At 43.2% G+C, this 16,677-nt stretch overlaps 1 protein-coding gene and 1 long non-coding RNA gene across 3 annotated transcripts in view; one reads left to right on the top strand and one right to left on the bottom strand.

Moving 5' to 3' along the window:
* Nucleotides 1–522: 522 nt before the first annotated feature.
* LOC146343842 (uncharacterized) lies at nt 523–12,222 on the top strand. Its single transcript, XR_014792051.1, has 2 exons — nt 523–1,007; nt 10,515–12,222. It is a non-coding gene; the product is annotated as an uncharacterized LOC146343842 (long non-coding RNA).
* USP53 (ubiquitin specific peptidase 53) overlaps nt 11,602–16,677 on the bottom strand; it is a 52,527-nt gene continuing 47,451 nt past the window's right edge. For both annotated transcript variants that reach the window (XM_084855914.1, XM_084855915.1), the window contains exon 16: nt 11,602–16,241. In XM_084855914.1, the coding sequence (XP_084712040.1) occupies nt 15,242–16,241 (1,000 nt within the window). In that variant the 3' untranslated portion in view covers nt 11,602–15,241. The remainder of the gene's footprint in view (nt 16,242–16,677) is intronic.

Raw genomic sequence — 16,677 nt, 5'->3', positions numbered from 1 at the left:
AATACATTTAATAATAATATTAATAATAATAATAAAAAAATTGGGAACTGACGCCCCAAACATCTGGAGATCGACTTTCTGCTCCTCCTGGCTCAGAGCGCGCGCCACCAGATGCACGGAGCGGGCTCCTCACATGTCGGGCTTTCATTTGCACGGCTTGAGAGGAAGATAGAAAGAAAAGGGCAATTCAGTTAGAGCTCAAACGTATTCAGGGCGACCCTTTACAGCAGCAGGAGCTGGTGATAACGCCACGCAATCATCTCAGCGCCGCGGAGCAGATTAACACCCGCAGCGGGACAGGAAACCACTGTCCCTGTTCAGACGAGCGGAGCGGAATCTACGAGACCCGAAAGAGCGGGACCGGGCGGCCTGGGGGAGGTCGCAGTTCAGCGCGGGAGTCTCCCTTCGAGCAGCGCTCCCGCTTCCGCAGCGTCGCTACGTCCGCTGCGGCACAGCCGCGGAGACGGGGAAGCCGGGGAGCGCGCGGCACGCCGTCGCCGTGGTGGGCGGCGCTTCCGCTCTGCCGCTGAGCCGGTTCCCCCGCGCCGGCCTCCGCCGGGAGCACGCCGCGCGCCCCTGGCGCTTTGCGGCCGCCTGCGCGCCACGGAGGCGCGGAGGGAGAGCGCGACGCCGCCCTGTGCCGCGGGGAGCCACGGCCCGCCGGCCCTCGCCTCTCTCTGCGCGCGCAAGCCCTGACGCGGCAGGGCCCTCGCCCTCGGCGCGAGCGGGAGCCCGGGGCGGGCCGCTTCCTCTCCTCTTCGCCTCTGTCCCCTGCGCAGGACGGGCCGGCGGGGAGAGATGGAGGCTGCGGAGGGCGCCCCGGGGCGCGAGCGCGGGCGGGCGGGGCGCGGGCCGCAGGCAGCGGCAGGGGGCCCGGGAACCCGCGGACCCCCGCTCTCCGGCACGTCCTACTGGCTGGACTTCTGGATCCTGATCCTCTTCGACCTGGTGCTCTTCGTCTTCGTGTACCTGCTGCCCTGACGGACGGGCGCGCGTGGGCCCCGCGGGTGAGTCGGAGGGGCGCGGGAGGGGCGCAGCCGCGGAGGACGCGGGCCGGTGAGCGGCTACACAGAACAGCAGGGCAGCTCTCCTGTGTGGACGCAGTTAGGTTGGGGCCGGCCCTGGCTGAAGAGCGCCCAGGGCGAGGAGCGCCTTTGAGCGTCGCTTTGTTGTTGTTGTTCAGTCGTTCAGTCGTGTCCGACTCTTCGTGACCCCATGGACCATAGCACGCCAGGCCTTCCTGTCCTGCGCTCTCTCCCGGAGCGTGCTCAAGTTCATATTCATTGCATCGGTGATGCTGTCTAGCCATCTCATCCTCTGCCGTCCCCTTCTCCTTTTGCCTTCAGTCTTTCCCAGCATCAGGGTCTTTTCCAGGGAGTTTTCTCTTCGCATTAGGTGGCCAAAATATTGGAGCTTCAGCTTCATTATCTGTCTTGAGCGTCGCTACGCCAGCCCAAAACCGGCGTCTAAAACAGGGCTTTCCGCTTGCTTATTTATTTATTGCATTTATATCCCGCCTTTTTCCCTCTTGCAAGGAGCCCAAGGCAGCTTACACTATCCTCCTCCTCCTCTCCGTTTTATCCTCACGACAACAACCCTGTGAGGTGGGTTGGGCTGAGAGTCTGTGACTGGCCCAAAGTCACCCAGTGAGCTTCCATGGCCGAGTGGGGACTAGAACCCGGATCTCCCGGCTCCCAGTCCAACACTCTAGTCACTACACCACACTGGCTCTCACTCGCTTCCGTCTTAAATGTGGGGTCACAACAGACTCCCCTTTCATGCGCTTCCTTTTCGCCTTCGCCTCTCCCTGTCTCTCTCCCCCGCCCGTATGTTTCATTGATCTTGCTCCTGTTGCAGCTTTTCCTGTTTCACAGAGGGAACTCAAGCGGGACACAAACGGGGTATTCGATAGCTCATTATCTGCGATCTATTTAAAAATGGAATAGAGGTCGTTCAGTGCAGGAGACACCCTGGAGGTTCACGAGGTCATCTAAAGGGCCCGCAAACTTCCGTGAGTGAGCAATCTCAATAGCAGGGTAAAAGCTCCATGTGAAGGAGCCCTTTGGTGCCACTACCCCCGACCCCTGTGGTCAGCTTTGCAGGGCCACCCAGAGGGTTTATGGGGCCCTATGCCGGTGTGATGTTGGGGGCCCTGGTGCTGCCCCCCTCCAAGGACCCAAAGCTGGGGGCTGCATGCAAGACATGCACGGACTATATCTGACCATTCTTGGCTGCAGCGACTCCTTGCCCTGGGATCAGGCACAAGGAGAGATGTGCTTAATTTTTTCTTACATGGGTATAAAGGAATAGGGATCAGGTTGTGCTTCTCCCGAGTACCTCCGCCAAATTCCAAAGCCCTTTTGGCAGAGCTTCATTCTGCTTCCAGGGGCTCAGTCTCACAGGTCTTGTGGCTGTGGCCTGCAGCTGGCCTTCACTACTCATTGGGAGGATTCCTCCCTGAAAGCCTGGCATCACACCACAAGCCTTTCCTTGTGATAACAGAAAAATACTCTCCAGTGGCACTTGGCCTGGAAATCATCAGTGGCGTTCAGTCACTCACTCTTTGGACTCTCCCCGGCAGGCCTGGAGCTCTTTTTTTGAAAAGAACGGGCCTCCTGCTCTGCCATAGAATTCCTCCCTAAAGCCTTCCTGTTCCTTCTGTGCCTACAACCAACTCTGTAACTGGGGTTATTTGGCCTGGGCCAATCATAAGCCTACCTGACCAATCTTATCTCTATTGCTGCCCAGACATAAAGATTAGACATTACTGTGATGGGTTTCGACTCCCTGACGGTTGGGCTGCAGGCCTAGCTAATAAGCAGCCTCCTCCCTCCCCTCCAGCCTCCAAACAATGCATTTTACAGCCAGCTTAAGTCTCAATTTAGCATCTACGCTGTTTCATACACAACTGTGTAAAACGTTTACTTCATCATGGCCAGGGAGAGGTCCCATTTTGCCACAATTACATGTTGAGATTCAGTGTCATCTGACACTCCATTACACCATTTCTTCTTTTTATGAAATGCCAAGAATTCTGGTGAGCAATGTGGCAGGGTCAGGGCAGGAGCCCACGATACCCACAGGAACTGAGGCAGGGCCCCCCTTGCTTTGTAGGGGCCGGACACTTCCAGTTTCACCAGTGGCGAGCATAGCTTCTCAGACTTGAAGCTGATCGAAACACACTTGCGATGAGGGGCTCACATCACTTGCTACCCTATCCATCAAGATCGACATTGCTCGAAACCTTGATCTCTCAGTCACTGTGCTGCAGTTTGCACAAGCCATAGCTTGAAAGCGCATTCTCAGCACTGGCAGTGCAGTGTGCAACACAGCAGGGCTGTCTGTCACAGGTTTCACATTTAATTTTGTTCCGTAGCAGCTCCTATCTTTTGGGAAGCAGTCTTTATTTTAGAATATCCATTATTTTTATCTTTAAAAATAATCATGAAAAGTTATAAATAAAAAAGGTATCCAGCTGCCCTCCTAGGCTTATGGCTTTATTTTATTATTATTTCTATAGTTCTTATCGTGTTTACAGTGTTTGAAGTGCTCAGTAACATTGCACTAAATAACTGCTTCAGTGCTCAATCCTACGGGGACTAGTGTATAAAAATTAACATCTCTATATGCAGCCAACTTCAGCAGAAATTAAATAGCTCAAGGACAAGGATATTCCCTCTGTAGACAAATGGCATGAGTGGATCTGAACACATCTTGATAGATACAGTCATGTGAAAAAGAAAGTACACCCTCTTTGAGTTCTATGGTTTTATGTATCAGGACATAATAAAAATCATCTGGTCCTTAGCAGGTCTTAAAATTAGGTAACTACAACCTCAGACGAACAACAACACATGACATATTACACCGTGTCATTATTTATTTTACAGAAATAAAGCCAAAATGGAGAAGCCATGTGTGAAAAACTAAGTACACCTTATGATTCAATAGCTTGTAGACCCACCTTTAGGAGCAATAACTTGAAGTAAGCATTTTCTGTATGACTTTATCAGTCTCTCACATCGTTGTGGAGGAATTTTGGCCCACTCTTTACAACATTGCTTCAGTTCATCGAGGTTTGCAGGCATTTGTTTATGCACAGCTCTCTTAAGGTCCCGCCACACCACTTCAGTCGGGTTGAGGTCTGGACTTTGACTGGGCCATTGCAACACCTTGATTCTTTTCTTTTTCAGCCATTCTGTTGCAGCTTTGCTGGTTCGCTTGGGGTCATTGACCTGTTGCATGACCCAGTTTCGGCCAAGCTTTAGCTGTCGGACAGATGGCCTCACATTTGACTGTAGAATACCTTGGTATACAGAGGAGGTCATGGTCAACTCAATGACTGCAAGGTGCCCAGGTCCTGTGGCTGCAAAACAAACCCCAATCATCACCCCTCCACCACCGTGCTTGACAGTTGGTATGAGATGTTTGTGCTGATATGCTGTGTTTGGTTTTTGCCAAATGTGGCGCTGTGCATTATGGCCACACATCTCCACTTTGGTCTCGTCTGTCCAAACGACAGTGTTCCAGAAGTCATGTGATTTGTTCAGATGCAACTTCACAAACCTAAGCCGTGCTGCCATGTTCTTTTTAGAGGCTTTCTCCTGGCAACCCTTCCAAACAAACCATACTTGTTCAGTCTTTTTCTAATTTTACTGTCATGAACTTTAACATTTAACATGCTAACTGAGGCCTGTAGAGTCTGAGATGTAACTCTTGGATGTTTTGCAATTTCTCTGAGCATTGCAATCTGCCCTTGGGGTGAATTTGCGGGGACAGCCACTCCTGGGAAGATTGGCAACTATCTTGAATGTTTTCCACTTGTGAATAATCTTCCTCACTGTAGAATGATGGACTTTAAATTGTTTGGAAATAGCCTTATAACCCTTCCCAGTTTGATGGGCAGCAACAATTGCTTCTCTAAGATAATTGCTGATGTCTTTACTCTTTGGTATTGTGTTAACACACACCTGAATACTCAAGACCAGCAAACTCCTGAGACTTCCGCTTTTATAGAGGTGGTCACACTTGCTGATGATCAGTTAATCAAGGGCATTTGATTAGCAGCACCTGGCTGTTACTTGGCCTCTTCATACCTATGGAAGCAGTAAGGGTGTACTTAGTTTTTCACACATGGCTTCTCCATTTCGGCTTTATTTCTGTAAAATAAATAATGACACAGTGTAATATATCATGTGTTGTTGTTCATCTGAGGTTGTATTTACCTAATTTTGTTGTTGTTCAGTCGTTCAGTCGTGTCCGACTCTTCGTGACCCCATGGACCATAGCACACCAGGCCTTCCTGTCCTGCGCTCTCTCCCGGAGTGTGCTCAAGTTCATATTCATTGCATCGGTGATGCTATCTAGCCATCTCATCCTCTGTCATCCCCTTCTCCTTTTGCCTTCAGTCTTTCCCAGCATCAGGGTCTTTTCCAGAGAGTTTTCTCTTCACATTAGGTGGCCAAAATGTTTGAGCTTCAGCTTCAGTATCTGTCCTTCCAATGAGCACTCAGGGTTGATTTCCTTTAGGATTGACTGATTTGACCTCCTTGCAGTCCAGGGGACTCGTAAGAGTCTTCTCCAGCACCACAGTTCGAAGGCATCAATTCTTCGGCGCTCAGCCTTCCTTATAGTCCAGCTCTCACAGCCATACATTATTACTGGGAAAACCATAGCTTTGATTAGACGGACTTTGTCGGCAAGGTGATGTCTCTGCTTCTTACTATGCTGTCTAGGTTTGCCATAGCTTTCCTCCCAAGGAGCAAGCGTCTTTTAATTTCATGGCTACCGTCACCGTCTGCGGTGATCTTGGAGCCCAAGAAAGTAAAATCTATCACTGCTTCCATTTCTTCCCCTTCTATATGCCAGGAAGTGATGGGGCCAGATGCCATGATCTTAGTTTTTTTAATGTTGAGTTTCAAACCAGCTTTTGCACTCTCCTCTTTCACCCTCAACAAGAGGCTCTTTAGATCCTCTTCGCTTCAAGAAAATCCAATTTTCTTGAAGAGATCTCTAGTCTTTCCCATTCTGTTGTTTTCCTCGATTTCTTTGCATTGTTCATTTAAGAAGGCCTTCTTGTCTCTCCTTGCTATTCTCTGGAACTCTGCATTCAGTTGGATATATCTTCCCCTTTCTCCCTTGCTTTTCCTTTCTTTCCTCAGCTACTTGTAAAGCCTCATCAGACAGCCACTTTGCTTTCTTGCATTTCTTTTTCTTTGGGATGGATTGAGTTGCTGCCTCCTGAACAATGTTACGGACCTCCGTCCATAGTTCCTCAGGCACTCTATCAGGTCTAATCCCTTAAATCTATTCCTCACCTCCACTGCATATTCATAAGGGATATGATTTAGGTCATACCGCAATGGTTTCGTGGTTTTCCCTACATTCTTCAATTTAATCCAAAATTTTGCAACAAGAAGCTCATGATCTGAGCCACAGTCAGCTCCAGGTCTTGTTTTTACTGCCTGTATAGAGTTTCTCCATCTTTGACTGCAAAGGAAGACCTGCTAAGGACCAGATGATTTTTATTATGTCCTGATATGTAAAACCATAGAACTCAAAGAGCGTGTACTTTCTTTTTCACATGACTAGATCTGCAGGTTGCCTAGTGAATTCTATAGCTTACTAGATTTTGATTCATGCTAGACCTGTGTGAGTTAACTTCATTGAAATAATGAAGCCTGGAAAACATAACACTGTGCAGCGTACTTAGAGACACGTGCACCGTGCTAGTTTTTGTTACCCAAAATATCAAATCCCATTTCGAAGCCTGAAGATGAGGCTTTTTCAGGAACTATTTAGAGCCTGGCTATGCTGTAGGGTTGCTCAGGAGAGAAGCAGCCAGTATTGGCTTTTCAGAATTGTGAAGGTCTTCTCCACATTTTCCCTAAAAGGCAAGGAAAGCTGGAGTGGGTTGAAGAACTGGGTCGTCCATCACTTTTAATTGCCTTCCCAGAAAGGAGAGAGAAGCTAGCTGAGTCAGAAAGAGAATAGCATAATGTCCTCTTGCTGCTATTCTTTCACTAATATACCCATGCCCATTGGAGAAGCAGCAGTTAATCTGCAGTTGCAGATCTTCCCAGAAGATAACAACAAAAACTCAGCTAGTAGTGAGATAACATTGTGACTCCTTCCTGTAAGGAAGACTGTTCCTATTCTGAGTCACCTGGGCTCTTTCCTTCCTGGGTGTACAGGTAAGCCAGTAGTTCAAGCCAGTCTTGTTTAGAGATGTGAAGGTGGGGGTGGGGCATAAAAGACTGTGGTGAAAAAAGGGTTAAAAATCATGGTCTTCCCTGTTTTTTTAAACAGGCTTTCACAATGTCATGTACCAAACGGGATAATTTTATGAGCAGACCAAGATATGCAGAATATATTTTAGGTTCCTGTTTAATGTCTGACCAGAAGGAACACCAGCGTGTAGTCCCTGAAAAATCTGAAGCATCCTAGAGGCCGGAAGAACTGGAGGCAAAGGAAGGCTGGTGTAGAGCATCTGTTCCTATTTTTAATGAAATTTAGGGAAATTCCTAAACCTGTTCCTGTTTGTGGGGTGGAGTTTAGGGAAATCTGATCTGAAGGAAAGCCTGTCGAGATTTTATTTAGCAGGGAAAGACTCAGTTTAGGAATGGTAAGCAACTATATTTAAGAACTTTTAAGCAATCTTAACCTATTTTGAAGAGTGATATTTTATTCACTTTTGTAAATAATTTCCATTAATGAACATCTTTTTTCTTGTTCATTTTGAAAGGTGGTCTCTGGTGGTGGTGTTAATCCCATGCCTGTGCCATAGGAACCAGGCTATTGGTTTCTTTTAGGTTGAGAGGCTTTATTCTAGTGGCAGCAATTAAAAGGTTTTATAGCTCAGTCAGCATTCCCTAGTGGCAATGTCCAACTGAGAACTTACTAAACACTGTGGCAGTGAGTTCTATAGCCCAAAGCCTCCACGTTAATTTTTAAAAAGGTGGGATAACCTACTGTGTTTTTTCACATGTGGGTTTTAGATTAGAACTACATTAATTGGGTGCTACAGCATCTAAACAGAATAAGTCCAGAAACACAGGACTCTATAGAACACAACTCAAACTGTCAAGAATGCACATTTTCTTCCATATTATGATGTGGTGATTCTACTCACATGTTGGGAAACTGAGCATGTCTTGGAGCATCCCTAAATGTCTATCAGTAAAAGATACATTAGATCAATAATTTTAATAAGGAATAGAAAAAATAACTGCAGGGAATCTTACAGAGAAGATTAAAAAACATTTTTCCCACAGCTTCAGTATTTCCAGACATTTTACATCTCTAGTCTTTCTGTAAAAATCTTATTACGTAGTTTTTAGAAATCATTTTGGGAGGAGTGAAGGCTGGGTAACAATATATAAACACCTTGTCTTAAATTCTAAAATAAAATGTTTCATAATCTAAAGCTGTTCAGTTTTTCCAATTTTTCAGAAAAACACAAAAATGGTCGTTAAAAAAAGGGGGGGGGCTTTTTCCAAGTATTTCTGATTTTTTACTGGGACATCACATTTCTATTCAGGAGGATGGGACTGGCCAGGAGGCTCAGGAGGAATGGCTCAAGGGGCTACCACCACTGTCTCACCGCACCTGCTGCCTGAGACGAATGCCTCACTCTGCCTAGAAAGATCTTCTGGGTTCTAAACAGTCACACTCCATGTGAACCACTGTAATACGTAGCCAGACTTTCAGCAGGTCTGCCTTTGGAAGATGCCTGTAGTGGGGGTGGACTCATAGTAAGGCAATTTCCAAGTGGTCCTTAATGGGAAAAGGTGTACTCCATCACATTGATTGACTTTGGAGATGCACCGGAGCCCACTTGGTGGCCATTCTTTCTCCAGGAGCTTTGTGTAAGGTTGGATAAATAGCTCTGTATTGTATTGCTTAGTCTCATTAAGGGACCCAGGGCTGTGTATACCCTGCAGTAGGATCCCATAAGAATTCTGTGACAAAATTACACTATTTCCAGGCCCAGAAAAGCTGGAATCTGTGACCTGTGTCCATGGCACAAATCTACCCTTATGCCAATTTAATTTTTTTTTTGTTTAATTCTGCGCTTGGCAGAATAAAGCAAGGAGACTTAGCTTCTGACAAATGAGAACCATTACTTAGTTTTTCTGCCTCTGAGGTCTTACAAGACATTGGTACACACCCTCAAGGCTATATTCACAAGCTGGGAATATACTTTAAACAAACACACAGCTGAGATACTAGGATGCTGGAACCTTCATCCATTACTGAATTCTATAGTTGTATTTTGTGAGTTGGTTTAAACTTTCTGCAGATCGATGTCATCAATAGTATCAGTGGGAGGGTAGAACATAACCTGAAGTCTGAAATGTAAGGTATGTAAGTTGGCTGCAACCCTGTCCTCACACTCCTGAGCATATGAGTTCCACTAAATTGAGTAGCAGCTTTGAAAGTGGCTTCAAAAGTGTAACTTCATTCAGATATTGTAGCTCTGGCAGTGTTTCATATCCCATCCTATCCTCTAGACTCAGGGTGGATAGGAGTAATTTCTTACATGACCCCCCCCCCCCCCAAGATAGTATGCTGAAATACTATCCCTTAAAGCAGGGGTGGGCAAGTTGTATGGTGCTGAGGGCTATATGAAGTGGGCACCCAGGGGCCGCATCTTCACTCACTGCTGGTTAAATCTTCCCCCATCTCCCCAGTGATCTTACCCATCTGCAGAAGCATCAGCCATAGGCAGCTGTGATACTACTGTCCTTATTTTGGAGTGTGGTGGGACGTGGGAGAAGAGCATAGCCTTTTTTCCCCATGGCACATGGGTGCTCATGAATGGCCTTCAAGGGACACATGTGGGTGGGTGTTGCCCATCCCTGCCTGACTCACCACCTTAAATTAACACACATCCTTGTAATTGTGCCACTTCAGTATCATACACATCTGCAGCAATTTCTGGCATAATCAAAGCAGGCTGATTATGTAGGACTTCTCCACAGCAGGAGCTTAATCTCAACAAATATTGATTGTTCTTACAGCTGAGGCTGCTGGGTTCTGATTGTGGAGACAATGAATGTCCTCTATTGGACAGGGCACCCTGTCTTGATATCAAGTCTTGGAGACAGTTGGTGCTGCCCAAATGATAGCTGAAAAAATTATGCATTTTTTTCTCTCATTATACTAGAACCCAGTGGGGAATTCAAGACACCACATAATTAACTTGGGAAATTTGCTGCCACAAGGTGCGATGATAGCCACTAGCTTAGATGACTTTAAAAGGGAATTAGACAAATTCATGGCTATTAATGTGCATAAGTTGTGACAACTGCATACTGCCTCCATGTCCAGGGGCAGCAGAACTCTGAATTACCAGTTGTTGAGGAACAAGCTCTAGCTGGTCACTGGGGGAATTCCAGATGATGGATTAGATAGGCCTTTGGTTTGCTGCAGCAGGGCTGCTCTTATATTCAAACTGTACAGGGCATGCTTGCTGGATTAAAATGAGTCTAACTTCAGTTTTCTTTATCCAGCAGGGCAATCGGATTCTGTGCCAGAACATCTATCATTGTCACTCTTCTATCAGCCCTTCTGTTCAGAACAGAAATAAGAACGCCAGAAAATTGTTACACGCAAGTGGATGAAGTGATGCCTGCAACAGCTGTATTTGAACCTTTAGCACATTTCGCTGAGCCTGCTGAATCATGATTAATGAACTTGGAGCTGAGATGTTGTTTGACATTTATCCTTCAGCCTGAAGTACAAGTTGTGCCTTACGTTAATTGTTACTCTGCTGTTGAAGTGGTTTAAGGTTTTCAGCTATCTTTAATAAACAGTAATTTGACATGGCCTCAAGTTCAAACACATCTTCTGGAGCAAATGATATCCAGAACAGTTCAAGAATCTGTTGTATAGGTGGTTTAGGATAAGCTTATAGTGTGATAAAACTGGGATATATACGCTGATCAATTCTTAGGGTCAAACTAGACATTATGGGGCAGCTAGGCTTACCCTGCGTGTAGCTGATGTGTTCATATCTGAAGCTTGGTACATTCTTACAATAACCACCACCCCAGCTTCAACACTTTTTGTAGCCTAGGTTATATCAAAAGATGAATAGGAAATTGTTTGAAGTGATGGGCGTCTCCACACATAATGTGAACGCTACCCCCATTGCACCTAGCTTGGGCCACAGAACCACCAGGTATTGTTTTGCACTTGTACTGAAAGCATCTGTAACTAGACTGTAGAGGATAACAAGTATTTAGCAGCCTAAGAGCTTTTATATTCAACTGTACATGTTTAGAGATGCCTCGGACACCAGGCAGAATTGTTTCTTGAATTGTGTTTGGAAGAGGATTTGGTACCACCACTTGAACTTGACTCGTGGCAAACTAGTTGAATGGAAACTGACAGAGTGTTTAAAACTTCGGTAGGAGTAATAAATACAGTGGGACTTAGTCCTGAAATGGACATGTCTACATGAGCGGTCATATGAAATAATTCAGCATTCATGTAATGAGCTCTTACAGGAACACAAGTCATTCAAACACAGTGGGTGAAAGCTACTTGCAAATAAATAGATGCAATGCTGAATAATGCCACAGGGCAGAATACAAGTTGGTAAAGAACTTTTTTTTATATCAGATGATTTGTTCACTGTATTATCTAATGGCAAGGGTTCAACAATTCCAAACCAAGGGTGATTTCACAGTTGAGTATAATGCTAACACAAACACCCATTGGGATGCTCCTGCTTTGTTGAGACAACAGCAGCAGTAAAAACAAATCTTACTGGAAATGCACATACAGAAACATATAGGTTACCTTTTTATCTGGCCACTGGAATAAGCAAAAAAAAGAAAAGACGCAATTTCAGATTGAAATTTTCTAAAGACAATGAAAATATCCTTTACAAGACATGTTAAATGAATTTAACATTACAAAAGTCATACAAATCTATAATCTGAAGGGAACAATTATAAAAATAGGCACCCTGGAGAAGTCGAAAATCAGTGTGTGGACATTTGCCAGCAAATATCTATTTAAGAATGCAAGGTCAGTTATAAAAATTGACCATGAGTTATGATGAAATAAGTATTATTATCTGGTAGTCACAAATCTGTACAAAAGGTTGTTTAAAAAGACTGAAACAAAGACAGTATTTTAGTTCCTTTAAAGGCCATGTACACTTCAGAATGTATACTATTCAATGACTTCCTAATAAACAGAATAAAAGTACTATTTGTGCTCACTAGCACTTTAGAAACAAATGTACAAGTTAAATATTTCTCATTTGTACAGAAAGTGAACATTTGCTATGCACATTTTTAAAATGTAGTAATGCTCTTACAGCAGGTCATTCACATTAGTTTACATAAATACTGCAAATTCAGATACATAATTTCAGTAAGAGCTTTCAACTGTACACTTAAGATTCCAGAACTTGTTACAAATCCACTTCTACCTATGAAGGCTTTAAGCTATTACACATTACCTGTGTATGAGGAATGAAACAAGATTTTAGAAGTTCATTTAAACTCCCCCCATAAGTATTAGAAACAATAACTTTACAATGCTACTTTTAGATGAAATTCCTTCTGTCCTATATCAAAGGGAGAAGGTTCAATTTCACTTGCAGTCAATAAATGTGTTACATGTACATGCTTTAAATAAAGCAATACTTTTGTAGAAACACTCTGAAGCACTACTGAGAGGGAATGGAGGCAACAAGTTTTAAAGCAACTGCTGTAAGATATTTGGTCTGCTGCATAACGGTAAGTAACAAATCTTAGGTTATATTCATGGTTAAGACACTCTCAGCATAAACACAAGAGGCCTGTTCAGACATTACTTTGTCCCCATAAATCTACACAGGGTATGACTAGGAAGTTCAGAAAGATCCCCCATTCAAATAAATGAGGGATCTCACAATGAAGTAATTGCTTTCTCCCCATGGCAAGGAAGCATGCCAGCTTCTTATCTCACAACAGGTTGAGTTCTGGAACCAAGTTATGTCTTGAATAGGCCCAAGGTCTATTGACCTTGGGTAGTTATACCATGATCGTCACCATTTGGTTAAATGCACAAACTTGCATTCTGTATTTAATCCAGCTCCAGTGCAAGCATTTGATTTTAAAATATACCAACTTATCACTAGGCTTTAAACTAAAAGGCATTTACATTTTCTTTCCCTTGGAACCACTAACTTTTTAGGCCTTGCCTTAATCAAAACGCTCATCAAAAGTGATTTAAAAAGAGAATTGTGCCATACACTTCATTTTTATCCTACAATGACTAGATGGAAAATCCATTTAAACCTACTAAAAGGAATTACTTCAAGACCAGCTAACTGATCCCATGACAGGAGCTTCTGAGGAATGTTTTTCCTGTACCCCTGCTAGTAGTTTTAAATAATATATCAGGAAAACCAAATAGTGTTTTCCACAGCAATTTAGTATAAAAATATACAATTCATGGTATGAATCTTTTCTGCAGCACAAGTATAACCCCTATTACATACAATTGCTATGCACAATCTGCAATATTTAAAGTATGCTGTGTGGAACACCAACTATTGCTATTTTTAACTCTAGTTACCATTTTATTACAATAAAATTGTCAGTCATTAAGGCATCATTTCAAATACTAAAAACTGCTGGGCAGATCTGTTAAAGAGAGATTCAGGGCAATGGAAAATAATTGACTCAAGGAACTTGGATAAATTGTTAATTTCTGACTACTATAAAATATTTTCATAACATTTTTCTGATTATATGTACCATTCTGTGCATAGTTCTGATATCAGCATATCACTCCAGTATTTAAAGGATTCCAGGTTAGACTAAAATACAAGTTTTAAAGTGAGCCTACAACAGCAAGAAAAACCTCCATCTTACCAGTTTAACAAGGCAAAAAACTGTACTTTTTATTAAGAACACCTGAATGTAAGGAAAAGTCAAATCAACACTCCCATTAAATGCACTTCACTTTTCACAATCTTGCAAGGGGTTCTTTCTAGTCTAGATGGAATTCTTAGGCAGAGGCCTTTATTCTCTGACTGTTCAGAACTCAGCAACAGCTGGTCTCTCTCTAGGGAAGCCCACCTCATACACTGATAATTGTGTACACAATGTTATGTAGGGCCTGTGAAGGTTTTTGCCCTGGTAGTAACAAGCTCACAGGCAAGTACCTAACTACATAATGATATCACACAGCTATGTAGGCTTGGAAAAGTAAACTTGAAGGGTCAGATGCAGCATGCTGCCCATAGCTGTCTACCCCTGAACTAAAATATTTCCCTTATTTTGTGTATACTAAAGGTAGAATTAAACATGCTGCAGTGAGGTAGTAAAGTTCATGTGGGACTGTAACTGTTCAGTTTTACATGAAGAGTTTGCTTGAAAGTGCCTCCACAGGGGAAAAAATTTACACCCCATGTAAAAACTCTTATCACAGAGGAAAAAATCCCTATTGTGAGAATTTTACATAAGGGACACAATTTTCATGTGGAGGAAAAAACTCCCAAATGATCCTGAGGTGTTACAGCCCCCTATGAAGACTATACTACTTTGTTATCGCATGTATCCTTTGGCTCTAAGTTTGCAAGTATAAAAACAATAAATAATCCTTATAACATTTCACCATGGTTCATTAAGCCAGGTTATGAGAAGTTATGGATGGATTCCACCCCACACACTCCTATTCCCCAAACCATGGAATAATATTGTATGTTAGAGAACACTCAAGATAAATATAAATAGTTACACTTAAACATTTCAAATGGTGTAAACAAAATGGTGCTTGAAGATTAAAGGATACATGATTTATATTATGTAACGTAAAGAAAGTGCCCTAAAATACAGATTACTAACTAATCAATTCAAACAACTGAGATCAGAAGCAAAAGGATGGTATTTCATATTGATCTAAATGAGTTATCTTGAGAAGATGTTCTATACCAAGTCATATTAAAAAGGAGCAGCAGTAGTTTTGCAAAAAGCAAGCTGTTTTAACAGTGTAACAATTCTGGCTGAATTCTGCACTAGCTTATAATGGGTGTAAATAGTTAAAGCATAAAAATGACAGATCCACGAGCACAGGACCAAATGTCTTTGCATCTTTCTTGATCACACATGCATGTGCAAAACACAGTTCAATAGCAGTAACTTCTAGATGAAGTATACGTGAGGTATAGAAACCTAATCACCACATCATGTTGGAGTGCAAGGATTTATGTTCAACTCAGGACACACTCATTTTACCTACTGCAGTGCACGTTTCCAATGGTAGGTTTATGTCTCTGCTCAGCTGTGGGATAATTTGATTCAGAAGTACTGTGGTATGAAGTGTTCAGCAGAATTCCAGTTGGTGGCAAAGATGTCTCTTTGTTTAACACACCAGCATCAGCAAAATACAGCTTGGGTCTCTGGTGGTATTTCATCCTATATGTATCAGTCATGCAGTTGTCAACTGAAAAATAAGTAGTAAGAGATACAATATCATTTGCATTTGCATCCAGGGAGCTAGCATTTGGTCCTTTAAGGCAAGCCCTCTTATCTGTAGGATTACTGGATACAGCCCATAAATCATTTACTGATAAACTTGATGGAAAATCTGTCTTGGTGGACTCATTCCCATGAAATGATACTTTAAGTCTTTCTTCATCTGGAAATGGACTTGCTTCAGGTGTAGCTTTTGAAGTAATACTTGCAACATGCCTTTCAATATTTGAAGGATTTGTGCACAGTACTTCTGTTCGTTTTAAATCCACAGTGGATTCATGTTCTAATCCATGCAATCTAATCAGAGCGTGTTTCTTTGGTGGTAAAGGAGGAGGAAGATTTTGGTAAATTGCTTCAGGGGTATCATTAGACTTGCCACTATACAAGTGAATTTTATGTTCAGCAGGTGAAGCCGATTCAGTATAGGATGGTTTGGATATATTCTGTTGTAAGAAAAATGCCAGTGCTGGTCCCGATCTCCTTGTCCTTGAGTGTGGTGACTGCAAATGGGAAGCTTCGCTGCTGTTGTGAACCCTTTCAGGTATGGTTAAATTCTCACCATTATAAGAACAAGCTAAACTGTCAGTACTGTGTACTGGTATGTTTGTTTCATCAAGCGTATCTTCATTAGGCCACCGTGCAGAGCTTTGCTCACTTAATGCACTGTTCTTCATTTCTCTCTCAGTGTGGTCTTTTAAAGTTGTTTGCAGAGTTAACGTTGGGAAAAACTTCTTATTGCAATCAGGTATGTCAGTCCTAGAAAATAATGTAAAGTATTAAAGGACTTGTGACCCAAAATGGCAGTTAAAACAGCAATCTAATTCTAGTTGGTCAGTAACAGAAATTTCATGCCACTTCAGTTGTTCTGGTTGAGCTGTGTATTTTAAAGAGCTAAGCCAGTTTCCAGTCATTGTCATACTACAGAATCCAGGATGGAATATGCTAATTAGGAGACAGGACTATAAAGATATGAGCAGGCTTGATTTTCAACAGCTGGGGTCACCAGCGGCAGAGAACAAATTTAAAAACTCAATCCCAATATAGTCCTTGAGCACAACCCGCGTTTTTCCAAGCAAGTGATGAGTTGCCATTCATGCCTCTGGGGAAAGCAATACAAAGCAATACTTTCAAGGACACTTGTGGGGAGTGCAATGTGTTAGCAGGTCTCCCTGCAATAAATAAGTCCTCTATC

The sequence above is a fragment of the Heloderma suspectum genome, chromosome 5, assembly GCF_057233095.1.
Source record: "Heloderma suspectum isolate Gila_16-S chromosome 5, 16-S_ref, whole genome shotgun sequence".
NCBI classification, from domain to species: Eukaryota; Metazoa; Chordata; class Lepidosauria; order Squamata; family Helodermatidae; genus Heloderma; species Heloderma suspectum.
This window is presented reverse-complemented; position numbering and strand designations above follow the sequence as displayed.